Source organism: Bactrocera latifrons, unplaced genomic scaffold (genome assembly GCF_001853355.1).
Source record: "Bactrocera latifrons isolate USDA-ARS-PBARC rearing strain unplaced genomic scaffold, ASM185335v1 scaffold_65, whole genome shotgun sequence".
Lineage (NCBI taxonomy): Eukaryota > Metazoa > Arthropoda > Insecta > Diptera > Tephritidae > Bactrocera > Bactrocera latifrons.
The window spans coordinates 1,217,559-1,238,547 of NW_017537323.1; the positions used below are offsets into that span (position 1 = coordinate 1,217,559).

Genomic DNA, 20,989 nt, shown 5'->3' on the forward strand with positions numbered 1-20,989 from the left:
GCTATTGGCGTCTATGCTGTTAAGTCGAGAATATTACCAGAGGTCATTTGCAGAAGCTGTATAAAAGAAKATGAGGGGATATAACTCAATACTTCATTCATGACTGTCCCACGTTTGAGAGGTTAAGATTTAAACAGTTGGGAGCGTATACCTTCAGATAATCCACCGAACTGGAGGGAATGGAAACTGAATGCCTRTGCAATTTTACATTGGCTACTAAGCGTTTGCTAATATATAAGTTGGAACAAAGGAGTTTTTCTTTTCTATGACTTCACAAAAGATGCATATACYAGTCCACGTGCGATCTTCGATCAGCCATSTAACCTAACCTAACCTACCAGCATTTTTGCATATGTTCTATTCTGCTGATTTGATGGAACGGCCTACATCGGATAGCTAAATCTGTGCTCCATATAAATGGCCTTCAAACTTACTGTTCGAACGAAGTCCTTGTAGAGAAAACATGTGTGCTTGACAAGGGATCGTCACTAAATTTGACATGGATTATTGTCCAACCCTCAAAGATATTATTCAGTTCAGACCACGATAGCATATAGCGGACATACAAACCTTCCGATAAAAATCAAGGTAAATTTCTTTTGTACCCTTTAAGCGAAAAAAATGCTTCTGTGTAACCGAAGTTAACTTTTTTCTTGTTTATATCTTTCATTTTCAAACCACTGTAATATACATATGTATATAGTATCTTACAAGTTTTATTAACATTCTACACCATCATGGATCAGTGCATATATCCGTTTCTCACAGACTTTCTGCCAAACTAATTTCCATTATTATTTACAGTTGCTGTGTCTACTTCATTCACTGCCATTCTCCTTTCACTGTCACTGCCATTGAAATAAACGCACAAAGTACTGGCGTCCACCCACTCACAGGAAGTTAAGCCTCCTACATAAATACATATATACCTGCATATATATACAGCCACACGCACACACTCATACAGAAACAAAACTTGTGAGGCAACCCTGAACCCTGAACTAATAAAACTAGAAAGAAGCGAAGAATTGCGATATTTCCGTTTCAAATTTATTTAATTTTCTTTAATAGTAAATCCGTGTTTATGTCCCTTTCAACTGGAGAAATCTTTTAATTCTTTGCGCAATGCAGTTGGTTGGTTTTGTGCACAAATAAATAGCTTTACTGCGTAGACAAGTAATGAATTCATATATTCTGCGCAAATAACTGTATATATACTCCCACTTACACATATATATATTCAGAGATATAAACAGATATACTCGTATACGAGTTACCAGGAGAAATCTCTACGTAGTTTTGGCGAAACACTTTTGTCACAGCAAAGTCACCGTTCTCAAGGTTAATATATGAGCTCGCAGATCTGTCATTTAGTTGAAGACGGTGCCCAAGGCACACACATCCTTTGAAATACAATTCGACTTAGACACTTATTTAATTAAACTGGGATGTACACACTCATACAAATTGCTATTATTATCTTCCTACACACTTTGACTTCAGGCCATATTGGCTCATTTATGGTACAATTGTCTTCACGGCTTCATTTGAAGGCAGGAAGTTGATGMTCGAAAACTGTCCTTTGACTCTGACTATCCTTACATATATGTACATATGTACTATATGTATACAATTGTCTTAATGTAAGACGAGGTAAGCTGAGCTGGCCCTCCTACGTACTTGTAAATAAGATTTCGTTGAAACGAGCCCTTAGTTTGGAAATATAAAAATAACATGGTGATTACTGATTTCTTCCGCCGCGACTTTATTTCGGAACGTGAGCGCACCGACTGGATTCGGTAGAGGGCGTTTTTAGCTAACGAAAAAGCGGCTGGTCAGTTGTCTCCGAGCGCCTGGAGACTCAAGGCAAATATTTTCGCGCGACATGTTTCGGTGATTGGGCAAGCCGAAAATGTAGCGTTCGTTAGAGCAGAGGTGCGCGAATAAATTCTGTATGAAACGCGGTAAATATGCGACAGAGACATTTTATATGATCAAGCAGGCTTACCCATTACGTGGTAGCTAAGATGTCAAGAACAGCTACCTAACCAAGGCCAGCATCCCAACGCTTCCGCAGCCGGCCTACAGACAACATGTGGCCTCCGCCCTTTTTTTGTTTTTTTTTGTTTCCTTGCCTGAAGAGTTTAATGAAAGAAGGCAAGCAAGACGGCAGAGATAATCCAAGTAGCATGCATCTCGGCTCTCAAGGCTATTCAGGAAAATGCCTTCCGTGACGCCTTCAATGCTTGGAAAAATAGGTTCAATAAATTTATTTAAATCGACTCAGTCCTATTACTTTCCTGACAAACCCTCCGATATTTTTAATACAGTTTTCGAAGGAGCAGCTGATATGTCGAAAAAAAGCAGGCATGTTTACTAAAAACTTAGTTATCCGAACTCCAAAACTTTTGGACATAAACAACAGGAGAAAACACTAGGTAGGTTATCATAATTGTTAACTAATCTTCGTTGTGAAGCCATGAATGATTCCGTTTGGTTTCTATGCCGGTCCTCTCGGATGTCCAGAACTACAAATATGGATAAAGTGAATCGTCCCATATCAACAAAGCACTATGAATCTGCCACAAATTTATAAAAGACAGCTAAATAAATTTCAGCCAGTTCGTTTGGCTCGTAGAAAACGATGCTCAGGAGAAGAAGTTAAGCTTTTGGARGATTCAAGTTTTCAACATGGCATATACGAAAGTGAGATCATTCATGGACCGATATTTCACAACCTTAGTATAGAGCAAATTGAACAATGGAAAGGAAAGTGCATAGATGTTTCCTCGCTTACCACCTCAAATTTGCGTCCACCAAAAGCTTTAATCTCTCCTTATGTGCACCAATAGGACAGTGTCCAGTTAGAACTTCTAGAATTATGGAGAGGTAAGCTTTTCTGAGGTTTCGTAATTCATTGAACCGCTTGCGTACCACACTGGGCAAGGAGTATGAGCTCATGCGAGACCTACAGATCTTGTGGTGAAATTTAGGAAGTCAGTCGAACACCCACTCTTTCCCAGTTTAATAATGATGTGGTAAGAGTAAGGGTAACAAGTATTAATTATTTTTAGATATCTTAGCGGTTAGTGTGTCCATAATCCATTTTTTAAGATATCCATATCTTACAATATGAATTTAACTGTCCTTCTGCCTTGTCAACCTTGCAAAATTATCATATTTTCTACAAACATCACTCCTCTTACAACTCAAATTCACATTCCCATTCCTTATTCCTCATTCTACTTCAGTTTCCACTTCGTCAACCACAAACACTTCGTATCAAGTGTCCCCACTCACCGGACTGTTCTCTGAAGATTTTTGTAAGCTTACTCATAGCAAAAAATCTGCATGTCATCTCGAATGCCGCATAAATCACAAATAATCCCAAAGTAAAACAAGATGGAAATTGCGTAAGCGCTAAAGGCAACTTCAATTGTCGTCCTTCGAAACAACTCACACACAAACACACTCGCACATTGCTACCAATATATGCATATATTAATAAATTCTTATTCACCAACACTTAACTAAGCAAATAACATCCAATTCGTTTGGCAATGCTTTCGAAAATATACACGAATACAAACATCAACACGCACACGCATGTATTGTCGTATTCATGCGAGCTTCTTGAGCTCATCACGTGACATTGTTGCGGTCGTCTACTTCGTAGCTCCTTGGTCTTATGCATACTGATGATATCAAAGCTAGTGCAGCATTGCAAAATACCGTTATGCTGCTAAGCGATTTGTTGTGGTTGGATGCCGAAGCTATTTTGGCATTTTGCGACTGGTCGTGYTGGATTAGTGAGTCGAAAATCTGTTTGTTTTTGCATTAAAATCGCCGAAAATTTTGTTGTTTATTATTGCGATTTTTTCTACTTGAGAGCATGGCCGAAAGCGGGAAGAGAAGTGCAAGAGAGAAAAAAAGAACTTTTAACAATATATTTTCTTAAAATTTAAAAGAAGTGTGCTCCAATTATCAGGTCATTTTAAGGTTTTTCTTCTTATTTTCGCCGCTAGAACCGGGGGCCGGTTTTTTTGGGCAGAGAACACAAAACTTTTCTTTATTTTTACTTATACAAGAATTTGAAAAAGTAAGAAAATTTGAACTATTGATGAATACCAATGGTAGTGTGGGAAAAAAGCGTATTAAAAAGTCCTGTGTTTTGAAAGCAGATATGACTTCGAAGTTCAAGAATGATCTCTTACAAGGTACTATAACTCCTTCTAAATTCCTTGAACAACTGGAGCCTGATGAAGATCTTTTTGAAGAATTGTCATATTTGGAAGAGGACATTGAAGACGAGTCGTTAAACCATATTGAACGCAACCAGAATACAACTAATAATAATATGTGTGTGGTTTGTTTCATAAAGCAGCCAAATATCTTATTTTTTCCTTGTAAGCACTTGAAAATTTACAGTGAATGCTGTCTTACAATACAAACTCACAAAATTGATCAAACCAGTAAACTAGTACGTCCATACGGTCGTGCAGAAGTTCATGAAACCCTTCAAATATTTTTCTGATAAATAAATGATTTTTTTTTTTAATGGAGGGGTGCGATAGAGYCATGAAATATAAGGCCATTATGGCTTTATTTCTCATTTTTTTCTTATGCAAAAAGTTCTATATCGGACATTTCGTAAATGGGACAACCATAATTTTTTGTCCTTATCTCTCATGGCTCTCCTTTTTTTGTTATTAATTACTTTATACTTACTATAATAAAAAAACTTTAAAGAAATGTGTACAAATAAGTACAGAACTTAACTAATGGCAAAACAACATTAAAAAAAATTGTTGACATAATTACGTATGTATGTCTTTTATTATCTTTTTAGTAGRAAATTGGAATTCGTGTTCCATGTTTTCTAATATCACCATTACAAAATACAACTAATCCAAATGCCACGTTAAAACTATAATACTGTCTACCATGCACTGGATCTTCAAGCCATTTATAAAGGTCGATAATTTTAATCTGATGGTCCTTCCGAAACGGTTCCATCTTAATAATAAGAACAATTGATCTGTACTTAATCCATTTATGAATCCAAACGTTGTTACTAGTAGGCGTAGTAGGCAAGCTTGCATACGATTTTTCTTTATTATTCCTCTGCTTTGATTATTCATATTATTCGACGTGTGTTATTTTCGAAGTGCCAAATACTTCTTATTTGAAATCGCATTAAACAGTGAAAAAGTGGGACTTATTTCATTTAAGAAATATATTATTCAAGGGGGAGTTATTTCATTTCAAGTAAATTTTTCATTTCATTTTGGTGGGACTTAATTCGTTTTCAAAAGTGGGACTGATTTCGTATGAGTTATTTCATAGACCCATAATAGAGCGTAAATTTTGTTAGTCGAGAGAGAAATCTGCTTCTCAATTGTCTACCGTTCTCAATGAGGCATAAAGTTTAGGGCATGGTCTCTACAAATTTCGTCTAGCTATGCGAGTTATTTTAGTGAAACCAGTTACAATTGCATCGGCGTTCATTAGAATTTAGAAAACCGGTTCAGTAGAAAGGTTTTAGTGTCTCTGATTAAATAAGCTTATTGAAGAGAGTTAAATCAGTCAGCAAATCGATCCGATCAAAAAGAATTGCATGACACGCTCTAAATAAAATTCTCATCTAAAGTGAATTTCTGTTATGCTACTGTGATCAAATTGAAAGGTGAATTTTGTCCATTTCATCTCCATCAAAGTAATCCCCTCCCTCTGCAATACACTTATGCCAACGAATTTCAAGCAACGTGTTGGACAATTTGTCGATACCCATTCGGTTTTTGACTCCTCGAAAACCCTTAGACGCTACAAGGTCATTACCGTCGCGGACTAGGTCTCTTTGGGTTTCTAAACATGTACATATTTGGTTCTAAAATTAACGACGCTTTTCTAAGCCTCTTATTAAAGCTTATAACCGAAAAGGATATCTCTTTGGAAAAAAGATCTATTTGGAAGACAAAGTTAGACTAGACAAAGTCTTCCCAGGCGGCAAAGTGGCGGATAAGGACGACAAGGAAGTGGTCAAATATGTGGTCTTCATCGCATCGCTACTTGGTAAAACAGTAAATACGAATTCGTAGATGGGCGTAATTAGACAACTGCTACGCCTACAAAAGGTCATTAAACGAAAACCTATAAAGTACCATATCTAAGCACTAAAAAAAAAAGATATAAAATTGCAGTAGCAAGTTGCACTAGTGGGCTGAACATTTATAAAGTGGGTGTGACTCACTCGCTAAAATGCTTTAAGTACACATCTCTTAAACTGTTCTATTTATTTAAACCAACGAACTAAACCACGCCTATCTCTCATATGGTATAGCACAAGTTTAAATTTAATCTGATTATTTCACATTCCAGTAAAAATAAAGCACCATTAATACTATATGACGGGATAAAGCTTCGCCAAAATAGTGCTTTTGAAGTTTGTCCAATAAAACAAAAACTATTTAAGCCTGTGTGTTGTTGGAATTTTCCATATAACTTTAAAACCTTATACACTTGAAGGTACTAATATGAGCAAATAGTAAGACTTTGTTCATAAATTTAAAACTTTTAACTTGTTATTCAAAATATATGCACAATAATAATCTCCCTTGGCTCCAATACAATTGTGCCAACGTTTTTCCAATCCTTGAAACAGTTAAGCTAAAATCAATATCCGGAGTAACATTCCAGGTGCGTAGCGATTCACGTTTGATGTCTTCAGTTTTTTCAAAACGGTTTCCTCGGAGTGGTCGTTAGAGTTTGCTGAATAGCCAGAAGTCCCCTCTAACTAAATCAGGTGAATTCAGTAGTTTTGAAAATATTGTTTGATAATTTGGCGGAAAACTCACGAAGAATCAATGCAGTCTGCGATGGTTTCGACGCATAATTCTGGCCTCTTTTTACGAAAAGCTTCGCGCCAATGACGCATAAAACTCCAACAGTATTCCTTGTTGACTTTTGCCCGGTAGGATGGAATTCGGATAGCAAAATATCTCGATAACCGAAGAAAACTGTCTACAGGAAATTGATTTTTGACCTGCTTTGACGTAGTTTCTTCGATTGATCGTCGGTTTCGGATTTCGGTAATTTCTCTTTTCTTAGGCTCAAATGATGTTTCAAAATCATTTTCACTGATCCTTCAATAAAATCTGTAACTGTTAATCATCGAAGACCTTTTCCAACATTCTGACCATTTCGGCAACAGACATTTGATTCCGCACACCCACTTTAGTGGAACATCTTTATTGAATAATTTCGCTCATTGTGAAAATCGCCGAACGTACTTTACGTACTTTAGACAGGCAAGCGGATACGAAAGACTAATGATTATTTTGATGTGAAATTTGGCTCTGATCACTGACGATCATACCAACCCAGCAAAAAAAGTATTTTGACGAAGGAGTTTTCAAGCGAAATTTAAATTAAAAAGTCTTACTATTGAAATCCATTATTTTTAAAACTAATTAAACTATATTTAATAAAATTTAATGAGCTTTAACATGAATAAAAGAAAAATGAATTCCATAAACTGAAAAAAAAAAATTATTTGAGTTTCTTAATGTAGCAAAATTCATCAGCCACCCTGTATGGAATATATATACATATACTATGGTCAATAGTTTTCACAGCGCATGCGATGAAAAGCGTTTTTGTGTTAATTTTGTACACCTTGGTTTWTATTATGGGCGGTATTGTAAAAATTCCAAACTTCTTTGAAAATGTAATTCGTATATAGCCTTTTATCACCGGAAATAACGAAAGCTGCTCTTACACGTTATAGTCATTTCGCTTTCTATTCAAACAAATCAATTCTTTTTATAGTATTAGTAGATAAAACCAGCCTTAACAAATTAAGTGCTGAGCGCAACGTCTGTAAACTTAATAAAAGTGATCTTTCGTTATTTTGCAATTTAGGTGACGATATGTAGAGAATAAGCGATCAAGGCATTACAGCCACTACTGTAAGTCACGGTTGTTACCTAAAAATATGCAGCGGAATTTGTATGTGCAACTTGCATTATGAGCTGTGCTTTTACTAAAAGTGAGATTGAAGCTAATACTAAGAAAAAATAAATATTCAATCACTTCAAAACTGTAAATACGCTTCAAAGGCTTCTCAAACACTTCAAATTTAATTGTTAAATAAGTTTTTGAACGTAAGTGATTAAGAGCTAGAGCTATCACTACAACTGTTTGCTGTGAGTATGCATCAGAATATTATTGTTCAACAACAAAAAAATCCTTTAATATTGCGCAATATTTAATTTACATTTCTTTGTAATTTCGACTGCTACAAACTCAAGCCTTCCACCTTTTCAAAAAGTATAGCACCACACACTTCAGACGCCATTCACTGCTTGAATGGTTATACAAAATGACAATAAATTGCTGAATTTGCCATTGTTGTTGGATTTCAAGCACTCTAACTCAGTRTTAAGCCTAATGAACTATGTAAGCGATTTTGGTGCGGCGCCTAAATGTATGCCACTCCTCACTTTTGCAGTTTTACCATTGAAAATTACCAGATTTTAACGAAAAAGCCCTAGCCAAACACACAGCTATGCTCATACTTATATAATTACACATATACACATACTATGAATGGTAAATGTCTGTATTGTATTCGCTTGCTGAGGATATGCAAATTCGTGGTTGCGTTGRTGGCATATGAGGTTAGGCGCTTGATGGGGGGAGTGCAGGCTCTTGATGCCACAGCCAAGATTGGAATATCTCATTCATTTCGCATATAATTTGACTGTCATTTGGTGGTTTCGTCGCCTGCACACACACACAGTTACATGTATATGCGTGTGTCAGGAAATTCGTAACAACATTTTCGGTTAATTAAGTGACAAAATTACGATATTAGAAACACGTGCTGCGTGTATGGGACTCGTAAGCCGTGAGCGCTGCTTGCTGCACTTGTCTGTACGGGAGAGGGGGGCGGCAAGCAGGCGTGTGGTGAGCACGTACTTTCTGTAAATTACAATAACTTTTAAATGAGTTGATTTGCATATGAAGTATATTTGCGAAGTTTGCATATCTATGCGCAAGCTTCAATGTGTATTTGTAGATGCGTGCCTAAGGGGGATTACTGTTCGTGAGTACTCGCAAAACTTCGACGGAAATATATTAGTACGCTAATGTATGGATATAAAAAATTAAATGTTCACTTTTGAATKACGAAAGCTGCTTCAATATTCCAGTTTAATAATAATTTTTGCACTTGAAACATTGTTTAACAAGAATTAGATATTCCAAAGAACATAAAACTCCAAAAATTTAAAAACTTTTGCAATTTTCATATGACATTTTTTGATATAGAGCAGTTAATTCGCCCCAATTTTGTGAAACAATATTTTGCAAATTCCTTCATTATAAACAACTCTGCCATATGGCTTTGTTCCAAAAAGCAAGTAGTTTTACCGGAAATTGAGAGTTTAACCTTTAAAAACTCTACTTTCTCCTCCTTTTACAGATCTCAACACGTAAACTATTTTTTCTTTCCTTTGTGATTTTATCTTTCACAATTGGTTTCAGCCTTTTATATTTTGTGTTTTTTTTTCAATTTTTACCACTTTCAAAGCCATCTGCTTTGGCCTAAGACTCTATTTCGTGTCCATATCAATTCAAACGATTGCTGTAAATATCTCCAAATGTGCTATCTCCTCTCTAAAAACCAAAAATTTGTTATCGTTATTCCCGAAACCCAGCTTCACTTCTCTTTTAATAACATATTACGATCCATACTGCAAAACCCAAGTCTATTTCTCATGTGCGAAAAGTRGGAAATTACCCCACACGACTTAGAGTCTGTAAAACCTTTGGCTTATATTCCTCATATCTCTCAGAGGTTTGGTTGGATTTTTTCCACAACGTTAATTACCATAAATACCTCCATTTATATAGAACAGAAAAAAAGTTTACAAATGTCTCCGAGAAGTGACAGTGATAAACCTCCTAGTATCAAGCTATGGTTACCCTAATTAAGAACTAGTAGCAGCATGCGACGCAACTATGTGTCGAACAAGATACCTTATCAAGCGAAGCCTGTATACGGGTGGAACAAAGAAATCGCCAAGCCGAAAAAGTTCTGCCACTCAACTAGACGTCAGCTACAGCGCAAAAGGACTTAGGAGAATGGAGAGAACATAGACCCGTGGGGAACTGCTTACAAGATATGAATGTCAAAGTTTAAAAATAAGTCGCGCAGCCAAAGGACCCATCATTTATGAGAAAAGTCCCCATTTCATATGCTAAACGAAACGCAGCCACAGAGTCGCCCTAATTAATCAATGAAGATTATATATTGACAATTAGGAAGAATATCAAAAACACCAATGCGCCTGGTATTGGTGGTAAACCACATAGAACTAAAAGCAGCAATGCCTCTAAGTATCATTCCGTTCGTCAAAATGTACAACACGTGTTTAATAGAAGAGGTGTACCCGATGCGTGGAAGATACAGCGTTTGTTTCTACTGCCAAAACCAAAATATCCACCTGAAAAACCTTTATCATATCAACCTTTGGCATGACAAGATTAGTAAAGCGTAGTAAGAAACCGTTAGCGTTTCAAAGGGCCTGCGGTGGCATAAAACAAGATTGCGCGCTAATAACCCTGGATGTGAAGAATGCGTTCTACTCCCCGAAGTGGGCAAATATAATCAAAGCTCTATACGAAATACGCGCACCSCAGTATCTCGAGTATATTATAATGAGTTATTTCGAAAATAGGAGATTATTATTCCACACGACAAGGGCACGCAGAGCTGCCCCATCTCGAGTGGAGTGCCGCAAGGCTCGGTCCTAGGTCCACTGCTGTGAAACTTAATGTACGCCGGAGTGTTAAGAATACATCAAACATACATCAACAATAACGCGAAGACAATCGTATATGATCTCGTAGTGGCGGCGAAACATCTGGATAACCTCCGACTCTTATGCAATGATAGCATAAATGGTTTGCGTCAATGGTTTGCTACCATGAGTTCAGAGCTGGCTGAGCAGAAAACCGAAGTCATGTTCATAAGCACAAGAAAGGTTGAAAAAAAGGTATTACTTATCATAGGGGATACAACATTATTTCATAACCGCAGCTGAAGTATGTGGGTGTAATATTGAACTCTAAAGAAAAATTTAAAGAACACCTGACGTATACTTTAGGTAAAGAGAAAAGAATATATAATGCTCTATCAAAAATGGTGGCCAATAGGAGATCGTGCTATTCTCGTTCTTCTTGCTTCTTCGTTCTATAGTTTTGTATGCAGCACTAATACGAATACAGGTACTTGATATACAAGCTTTTGAAGTTCTAGCTACTGATATTCAGCTAGATTCGCCCGGTCCAATTGGGCCATATTCGTATTGGTGCTATCAGAGCCGTCTGTAAGTGTAAAAACGAAGAGAAAACCAAAGGCATCAGAATGGACGGTGGACCCACAGACTAATTCCGCGTATATTCTTTTAGAAAGCATGGAGACCTAGACTTCCACCTAACTAAAATGCTGAGTGAACATGGATGCCCTCGAAGCTATCGGTTCCGATCCTTACAACGTTAGTCCATACTGTCCGACGTGTACAGAGAACACTCTAAGCACGTAATTTTTCAATGCCCTCGTTTTTCACTTGGCGATAGTTTGTCGGTGGAAAATTTTATAGCACTAATGTGGCAGTCCTCTGGTAAATGGAAAGCTGTCAGCGAAGCGTTACCTCTAATTATGGCAAAACTAAGACATATATACTTTGTATATTATAAGTCAGTCAGTTCGTATGACAGATGAGACTTAAAGTCTCTTCCATGAGGTAATACTTAATCCGGCGTTTTCGCGGTAGAGATATGAGTTGGGAGTAGRTTAGTACGAAGAAATATTAATTAACTCAATGCGGTTGACATTATCGAATATTACTCTAATTTCATATTGGAAGTAGGTTTAATTGTACATCATAACGGCACTTAATAAAGGGTGGATTTAAACAACATTTAGCAATGATTTTAGCACAAGCATCTGCAGTGTTTTCGGATCTCACCGAAGTCGGGGTTTTCTATACATTCTTCCATTCTATTGCGCTAAGAGTCTATCGGCATGTTCTTGACATTAACAATACACTAATCGGTATGCTTATAAGACAGTGAAATCCAAAAAATAAACTGAGGCGACATCCGGTCATAGATGATGCCTGGCTCCATACTGAGCCTATATTTCGCGAGAATGAAAAGTATTTGTAAAGTAACTAGTCAATATATTTTCATGTATAGAGACCTACAAAGCATTTTTTTTTTTTTCAACTTGTTGATAAGCGCTTAAGGTCTTAACCTCTTGTTTATTACTACTAATTTTTAGTTATTTTATTTAGGACACGCAACTGTTCTCACTGAAATCTGTGTCTGAAATGCGTGGTTTTCTTTGAAAAGATTGCAGAAACTTGGCGTAGAATATACTAATGGGCTCTGAGGATCCTAATATACAGATCTGTAAAGTATCACAAAAGAGAAATGAAAGCGAATGTCAATAGCGCTGTCGAAAGCTCCCTGACCATGCACACATCACGCCAAAAACCCAATTAATAAACCTGACAACTAACTGTTACTCCGACCAGATGCGTTGGTATGTGCGCCCAGATTACCAGCGCCTTGACACTTCCAACCACAGACACTAATCACACGAAATAGTTGATTATGCACTTCCTAACCGCCTGACAATTCGTACAACAGCGTGACGTAAACTAATACAGTTGCAACGCCTGTTCACATGCCCACATGCGAGCGCAAGCTTACACACCTGTCAGCCACATGTCAAAGCGCTTGACATATTTGCGTTGACACTGTGTCCACCAAGTGAAGTGTGCGGCCACCGGTCGAGCACCAAGCTAACCAAATGAACTTTAATAACATACGCCTACATGTGTGTGTGTGTGTGTGTGTGATCGCATAATGAGAATGTGTGAGTGAATATTAGTATTGAATATGTATACTTATATGCTGGGTTGCCGTCAGCGTGCAACGTGCCATCGACAGTTATTGTCAACCGACAAATCTCCAATGGAATGTAATTTCAGCATTGACAATAAGTGTGACATTTATATATGCTAGTGTGAGTGTGAAGGAATGATGTAAAAATGTACGTGGGTGCAAATCGCTTCGCACCAATAAGTTAACCAAACAGTGAAAAATGGACGAGTATGCCTTTTTAACTAGCTACTCACGGTCTGGTTATTTAACTAGTTACACGRCGGAGGATATCGGATGGACTCGTTCGTTTTTCGATTGTGCTGGACGGATCTCGGAGCTCAAACAACTGCCAACGCTCTGTCCTATACCTCGTAAGCCCCTCCAAGTACCTTTTTTCTTAAAGATGCAGCATAAACAACAGACATCTACTTTCCTGTTATTCTAAGTAGTATTTTTATTCGAGATTTCTTTGCTTCTAGATATTTACTTATCAACTGTTTGGTTCTTATCAAAAGACTCTTACTATTGTGCAATATTCGAGGTCACAATATTGGCTTAGGTATTCTGTAGAACTTTGAAATAGTCCGATTAGAACACTTACTACCATTCAAATATGGACCWTGTTGAGTATGAAGAATACCCTCCACCTCTTACGATTTGTCCCAGGCCAGATGAACCTTACGGCTTCACAGCTGCTGGTAATTGACCAACGCTTGCTGAGGTGGACCAGAAGAAGCCTACGGAGTTGCCTACTGTTCCCATTCGGCTCTTCTATAGCAAGTCCTTCCTTCCCATGGAAAATGAGTGAACATAGAACTGACAGCCCAGGGTACGTTCGGCGACCTGGTAATACAAGTATTTTAGAATGAAATCAAAGTGTGCACACCTGGTGTTACTTGCAGCAAGACGTTTAATGCCATTATTGGAGGGGTTCTTAGTGCATCACAGATAGTGATGTGGGCAGAACATTGATAAATGTTTTCAAGATGATAGCGCCTTCTACCAAACAAAACTCCCGTGGATCGTTATAGCTTTAATTATGGTTTCATGCAGCTAAAAAGAACTACTTTTGTTCAGAGCCCAAATATTTTGCCTATAACTCTTTTGAAGTAGTCCAAAGCTTCTTCCTTGTTCTTTCCCCGATGTTGGGTTTCTCCCTCAATACGGAGAGCTGCGTCGCCAGCTGCCGAATTTCTTAAGCTTTTCCAGAAGATTGTTAACAACCATGATGCAGAGAAGTGGCTAGAGAATTTCCACTGGTGAGGTGTTCCTACTCACATTTCTTTATGAGCGCCCACTATACCAATCCAGTCACGATGTCGATCTATCGCAAAAAAGTTGAAATATGAGATGCTTAAGGTTCGATTAAACACCACTCTGTAAACTCATTGTTAAGTATTTATGAAAGTCGATTTATTGGAATACTACTCCTTTGGTAACCAATCAGTCTCTCTAATGTTTTTAATAAGAAAAWAGACTCTGTCTCTCACTGTGTTAGATGGACGACATTTGTTGGCATTCCTGCAGCCTTAAAATTCAAAGTTAATTTTAAAAAATCTGTTTACCAACAATTCGCAAGCCTTACCTTGCCTAGCAAGCATGTGGTGAATATTTTGTTTAATTAAAATAGTTTACATTGGTTAAGGCCAGAGAAAACGTTAATAAATTTTCCAATGTCGGCCGTCTTCCAAAGTTTCTTCTTTGGCCTCCTCAACCAAACTGTTTTGAAGGCAATTAGGCTACTGTGAAAAATTGTATCACTGTGCCAGCATTTGGTCACGCATTTTGTTAGCGCCATGTTGCAAGTGGCATGTTGCATGCTTTTTAAATCACTTGCAAAACACGYAGAGCGGAAGCCACATAAGAAAAACTTGTAAGTCAAAAGTAATTTAAGTCGTCAATCAAGTCAAACTAAAGCGAGTCTATGTAACTGCAGCGAGCTCTTTCAGAACTGGTGAAAAAAGATAACATGTAATATCTCATTTTTGTAGCAATAATATTATAAAGGCACTGTGGGCTAATGGAGTTATTGAGTAGCTTGAAAAAGTTTCAAAAAAACGTTTCGGTATTAATCGCTTTTGAGTTTATAAATTTTATAAGCCTTCGTATTAGAATCGCCGCCAGTAGAGTTACCTGCGTAAAAGAAATTTTSAATTAATATTCTTAGACTATTCTACTTACACTTCAAAAAGTATTATTTTTTAGAGCTTCAACTAAAACTCAACTAAGTCCGAAGCATACGGTACGGTTACATATCAACATGTTTCCAGCTTATTCCATACGAATGTGGACACGCAAACCTGGCACTGATAATGAAGTACTTTCAATGATTATATTAAAATACTCTCCAAGAAAGAGTGTTTTTTTTTTTTTTTTGTGTTAGTTAGTGTAAAAGAAAGTTTTGGAACATTCCTTCAAACGGTTAATTCCATATTGAAGTAGAGAAGTTAGTTCGATTGCGGTGCCGGATTACCCACGTAGCAAGAGTAGCCAATGCTACGGGCTCCGCATTCCAACTGACCGCAATTAAAAAAATATGAATTTAGCATAACATATCCTGCGTGCTTTAAACGCGAAGCGCTTAAGCTCTGCTTCACTTCCACCTTCCACCTGAAAATCTAAAACAAGATTTAGTTACGTTAAATCGTAAAAATAAGTAGGCATTTTACGAACTTCTAAACTTTAATGTTCGAATGTTTAATTATAAATATTATAATAAATATATCCTGTCTCTTATACACATCTAGATGTGTATAAGAGACAGGGTCGAAGATGCGCCACGCTCCGGAAGGCCTGTCGTCGAAAAGTGCGATAAAATCGCTGAATTGGTAGAAAGAGACCGCCATAGTAGCAGCCGTAGSATCGGTCAAGAGCTGGGCATGAGTCATCAAAAAAAAATTTTATGAACATTTCAAAGTTCAATAAAAATACCGCAAGACTTTTTTGACTTGTGAGCTTCCATATTATAAAAAAAACATTACTTTATATCATAAAACACAGTTATTAAAATGTTTCACGCTACTAACCCTGTCTCTTATACACATCTAGATGTGTATAAGAGACAGGTACAGAAGCATTACTTTTCTTCGATTTCATTAAAAACTTTTATACAATTTTTTATGCTTCTACCTAACGATGGGGTCTTCTTACGAACGCATTTAAACATTCTACTTCAAAAATTCCGAAGATGTGTATAAGAGACAGCATTTCTACTCTTCAAGCGTTCTACTCTTTCTTGAGTGAGAGTGGCATTAATATTAAAGATTGTCGTGGGCAAAGCTATTATAATGCCAGCAACATGAGTGGGAAAATCATTGGCTTGCAAGCCTGAATTAAGAAAAGAAATAAGTATGCAGGCTGCTGTACAGAAGCATTACTTTTCTTCGATTTCATTAAAAACYTYTATACAWTYTTTTATRCTTCTACCTAACGATGGGGTCWTCTTACGAACGCATTTAAAYATTCTACTTCAAAAATTCCGATTTTGAAACTATGTGATCAGCCCGAGCTGATGCTACGAAGGTACTTTTATGTGGTTTTWTTACTATTAAGAAAGTATTGGAAGACATTTTCAATAACGYGGGTCAAAAAGCGGGGCGCCGTAATAAAGCTTACGGACTACTTTCAACRAAGAATAAGTTAGAAACGGGAATAATGACAATTACGTGGAACGAAGTYCTAGAACGYTTGCAAGCGACTAGTGCTTCGCTGCAGTCGGCTGATCAAGACCTTAATAAAGGGATACGTTCTTTATGTATCATTATATGGCTACGCCCCTGCAATACGATCCCCTTTTTCAGATATTGAGGCAAGAGTCAAAGATCTGACCTACTGTGAAGAATACCAGCAACAGACATCACGACGTATCAAGCGAAATACATAATACGACAATTTCAGCGGATCTACTGCACTCGACGACTTTGTTGAAAATCAAAAACCTGGATAATGTTTCGAATTTGAGGTGTTTATTGTCATTATTGATAACGTACTGYCTGCTTTGCCTATACATACGAGAGAATATCATGAAATTACTAGTGTTTTTGAAGTATTTCGACAGCTGAAAACTCTTACAACAGAAGAGATTTTGGAAAAATCCTTTAGTATGGTCAGTGCTTACGAAGATGATTTGGAGAACAGCCCAGGTGGCGAATTAGCTGCTGAAAACAGATGTGGCTACTGTTATTGACAGCAAGAAACAGGAGCCTACGGAACAGCAATATTATAAACTTTTATTAAATAATTCTTTAGAATCGTGTGTCCCAAGCTTAGAAATTGCTTTACAAATGTACTTATTTCTCATGATCACTAACTGCAGTGGCGAACGTTCTTTTTCAACATTAAAACGTATTAAAAATGAATTAAGGCCACGATGGGAAAATAACGTCTCAATCATCTCACTTTGTTGAATATAGAGCATTACTTGCTTAAAGAAGTCGATATTAAAAGTATTATCTCTAAATTTGCCTATAAGAAATCCAGAAAAGTTTATTTGTAAAAATTTTGTTTTTATTTAGTACCCTAAAATTTTATTACCTAGAACCTATAGCAAAACAAGGGCCCATTGACAGAATTTGCTACAGGCTCCGCGCTAGTTTAATCCTTGTTCAGCATCTTACCATTGTGATTTCACTATCTACTTGTATATCTCCCCTCGTCACATACAATATCTAGAAAGTAAGGATTTCTTGATCAAAAAAAGTTCCTTTTAAGTTCCATCAGCCACAAAAGCGACCTGGTTCTATGGAACWGCGACTGAAATCAGATTAACAGAGTACAGAAACCAATATAATGAAGACTAAACTGCGAAACTTGTATGCCATACTACTGGGAATGGAATTTTTCCTTTTATAAAGTATTATATTTTTATTTTGATAGGTCAGTTTTTTCGCAATATCGATAGTTCCTATAAAAGGAGAGCTTCTTAGAAAGAAAATACCATGTAAAAAATATTCGAATCAATTGCTCAAAAACTGWGGATAAAATTCTCTTATATATATCCAGATAGACTGTGATGTCCCGATCGACTCAGCTCGACACTCTGAATCTTTATATACCGGGTTTTCCAATATGGGTGCTATGATTTGTAATTGTCGTTTCGGTCATTTTTAATCTGTATTTTTTTATTTTTTTCAGTAATGATTACAATTTCATCATGGAAGATATACGCAAGAACATTGTTTACAGATTATTCTATTTTATTATCAAAATAGGCGTTTTCCAATATCTAACAAACTAACAAAACAATTTTCTCCGCTGAGACTCACTTTCATCTGAGTAGTGCGGAAAATAAAAAAAAAAACTGATGATTCTGTTGCAAAGAAAATCCACAAATTATTCATGAACAATCATTACACTCACCTAAATTGAAAGTTTGGTGTGGTTTTTTGGTCTGGTGAAATCGTCGGTCCGTACAACTTCTGACATGAAGCTAGTGACACCGTTACTGTCAATCGAGAACGGTATAGATCAATTATAACCAACTCTTTATGGGCGAAATTGGACGAAATTGAACTTGTCGAGATTTGGTTCCAMCAAGACGTGTCTACGTACCACGCAGCACGTGCAACAACTAAATTATTGCGAGACAATTTTGGAGATTCGATTGTTTCACGAAATTGTCACATTGAATCGCCTCCAAAAAGTTGTAATTTAAAACGATTAGACTACTTCTTGTGAGGTTATTTGTAGTCGTTGGTCTTTAGCAACAAATCAGACTCTCTTCTAAGTCCATTGTATATAGTCTCCTACTCCTTTTAGACATGAACCAGACGTCTTTCGTTCGCCTTTTCACTTAACCGACACACTGTACACACAGTAAACCCGTTCCCAGCTAAGTCAGTCAGTCACTTCCGTGCTTTAACAACTTTTTTTTGCTTTTCGTAGACACATTGTGGCTTATCAAACGCATCCGCATACTATTTATATGCATATATAGTAGATGTTTTTYTTTTTTTACAATATTATGTTGTAATTGTACGTGCGTATGTATGCGAGTGTGGCATGCCACCAAACAACAGCAAATGTGAGATTTCCGCTTGCAATTTTCGGCTCTAATCCCATCCAACAGCTGCAGTTCAACTTGGCTCCCCAAGTGTGCCATGTTTGCCGTTGTTGTTGCACACAGCTTCTTTTTATTCGCTGCTGGCCTGGGAATACGCGTTCGCCACAATACAACATACGCCGTGACTGTAGCCGCGTCAGTGTCATGGCTGTTGCGCTGTCGACCGCTCGCTGTCTAGTCTGCGGCGCTTAGGCTGTTGTCTAATCGGTTGGTAGCGTGGTTTATCAGTCTGGCGGCGAAGYTAGCTGGTTAGCTCCTCTTCATTGTCAACTTTTTTGCTTAACGTAWTTTTCGGTTGTCGTTTGTGACGCTGATTTTATGTGATAAAAATCATTTTGCATTTGCAATTGCAATAAATCAGCGCCTTAGCCTGCCACTTGCCATTTGCCACACGAGCTGCATGTAATGTCGCATGCAGCTATGCGACTGCTGCGCTTCCTCGCTTTGTAATTGTTAGGTGGTGTCTTCTGCTCAGTGGTTTTATTGCTTATGTTAATGGTKTGCTCAAATATTATGGGGTTTTGACTACGTTACCTCTATAGTTTCTTTCACAGAGGGTACACATACTTTAATCGGTATTTGATAGAACCACTCTTGTTCAGTCTTCGGAGCCAAGATGAGACAGCTGTAATTTATAATTGCTGCTTTCTACTTGGTGGTCTAATTCTAACCGACCAGCTTGATTTCCTCGAAACATTTCTCAATATCATTTTCTACAATATTATGTGAGAAAGCTCAAGAGATGCTTACTGTTCTATCTTTACACATTTTGTGCTAATCTAAATTGGATTCTTAAAATATTAAAAACACTAATAACAAGCCGGTCAATATTGATAAAATAAATTTCGAAGCGTATAAGGTAACTTTTAAAAGTGGAACTATGCCAACAAATGCATTTACCGATACTAAACCGGACCTTATAAGACCAGAAAACCTCTTTGTTTGCTGTAGCTGATGGAACTACAGCTGAACGAGCTCTAGGTTTGGTAACAAGCCACGACGAATTTCGAAATAACTGTTAGACCACACCTGAATATACAATAGCCCATAAGGCTATGAAGTAATTATAATTTATAACTGCCTATATAAGACTTTCTTTCATGCCTAAGCGACCACAAATATTCCAAAGTTTTAACCTTTATGAGGTTGTCTTATAAAATAATACATACAATTTTACTAATTTTTTATTAAGGTTATTTAACGTGGATCCAAAAAGAATTCACTCTGCTGCCTGACCTTACTTATTATAATTTTTTCTTTTTTCGCAATACTGACTATTGCACTCCATCTAAAAATTTTATACTGAAATATACCATAAGCATAATATTCCGAAGTGTTTTTATGTGTATACATATGCCTCTCGAAGCCTACAGTTCCACTCAGCTTTACCTTTAGAAAATKTATAGTATTCCGTCATATTACTTCTCCTCAACGAAAGTAGTGTTATTCTCAGATTTATGTGGYGCAACCAATGGCAAAAAAATTGAACTTCTACTTTATTGGCGTATACTACACATACGAGGTTATAGGCGAGTTAACAACAGCGCTGCACTGGTTTCTTCTTTTCGCTATTTRRCGCCAATTCGAGATATCAAGCGCAGCCAGGTCTTAATCTCTTCAACGGAGGAGAGGTCTTCCTCTTTCCTGCTACCAACAGCGGGTACTCAATCGAATACCTTYGAACTGAAGTGTTTTCTTTCACGCGGACATAATAACTTAGACAGCATAGGCGCTGGCTCTTAATTCGCTGAACTATGTCAACGTCGTCACTGTGCACAGTCGATCTGCTCCTGTAAAAGGTTGTACCTTCTCGATTCAACTCTACAGTCCGAATTATTTTCTTCAACAGTAGATTGAAGAAGGCGCACGATAGGGAGTCGTTTTATCTGAAACCTCGTTTGGTATCGATTAGCTCAGAGAGGTCCTTCCCGATCCTGACGGAGCTTTTGTTATTTCTTAACGTCAATTTAC

At 37.2% G+C, this 20,989-nt stretch overlaps 1 protein-coding gene across 1 annotated transcript in view; it reads left to right on the plus strand.

Moving 5' to 3' along the window:
• Nucleotides 1-4,183: 4,183 nt before the first annotated feature.
• Nucleotides 4,184-20,989, plus strand: part of LOC108975438 — a 92,947-nt gene continuing 76,141 nt past the window's right edge. The window contains exon 1 of the mRNA XM_018943921.1: nucleotides 4,184-4,366. Within this exon, the coding sequence (XP_018799466.1) occupies nucleotides 4,184-4,366 (183 nt within the window). The remainder of the gene's footprint in view (nucleotides 4,367-20,989) is intronic.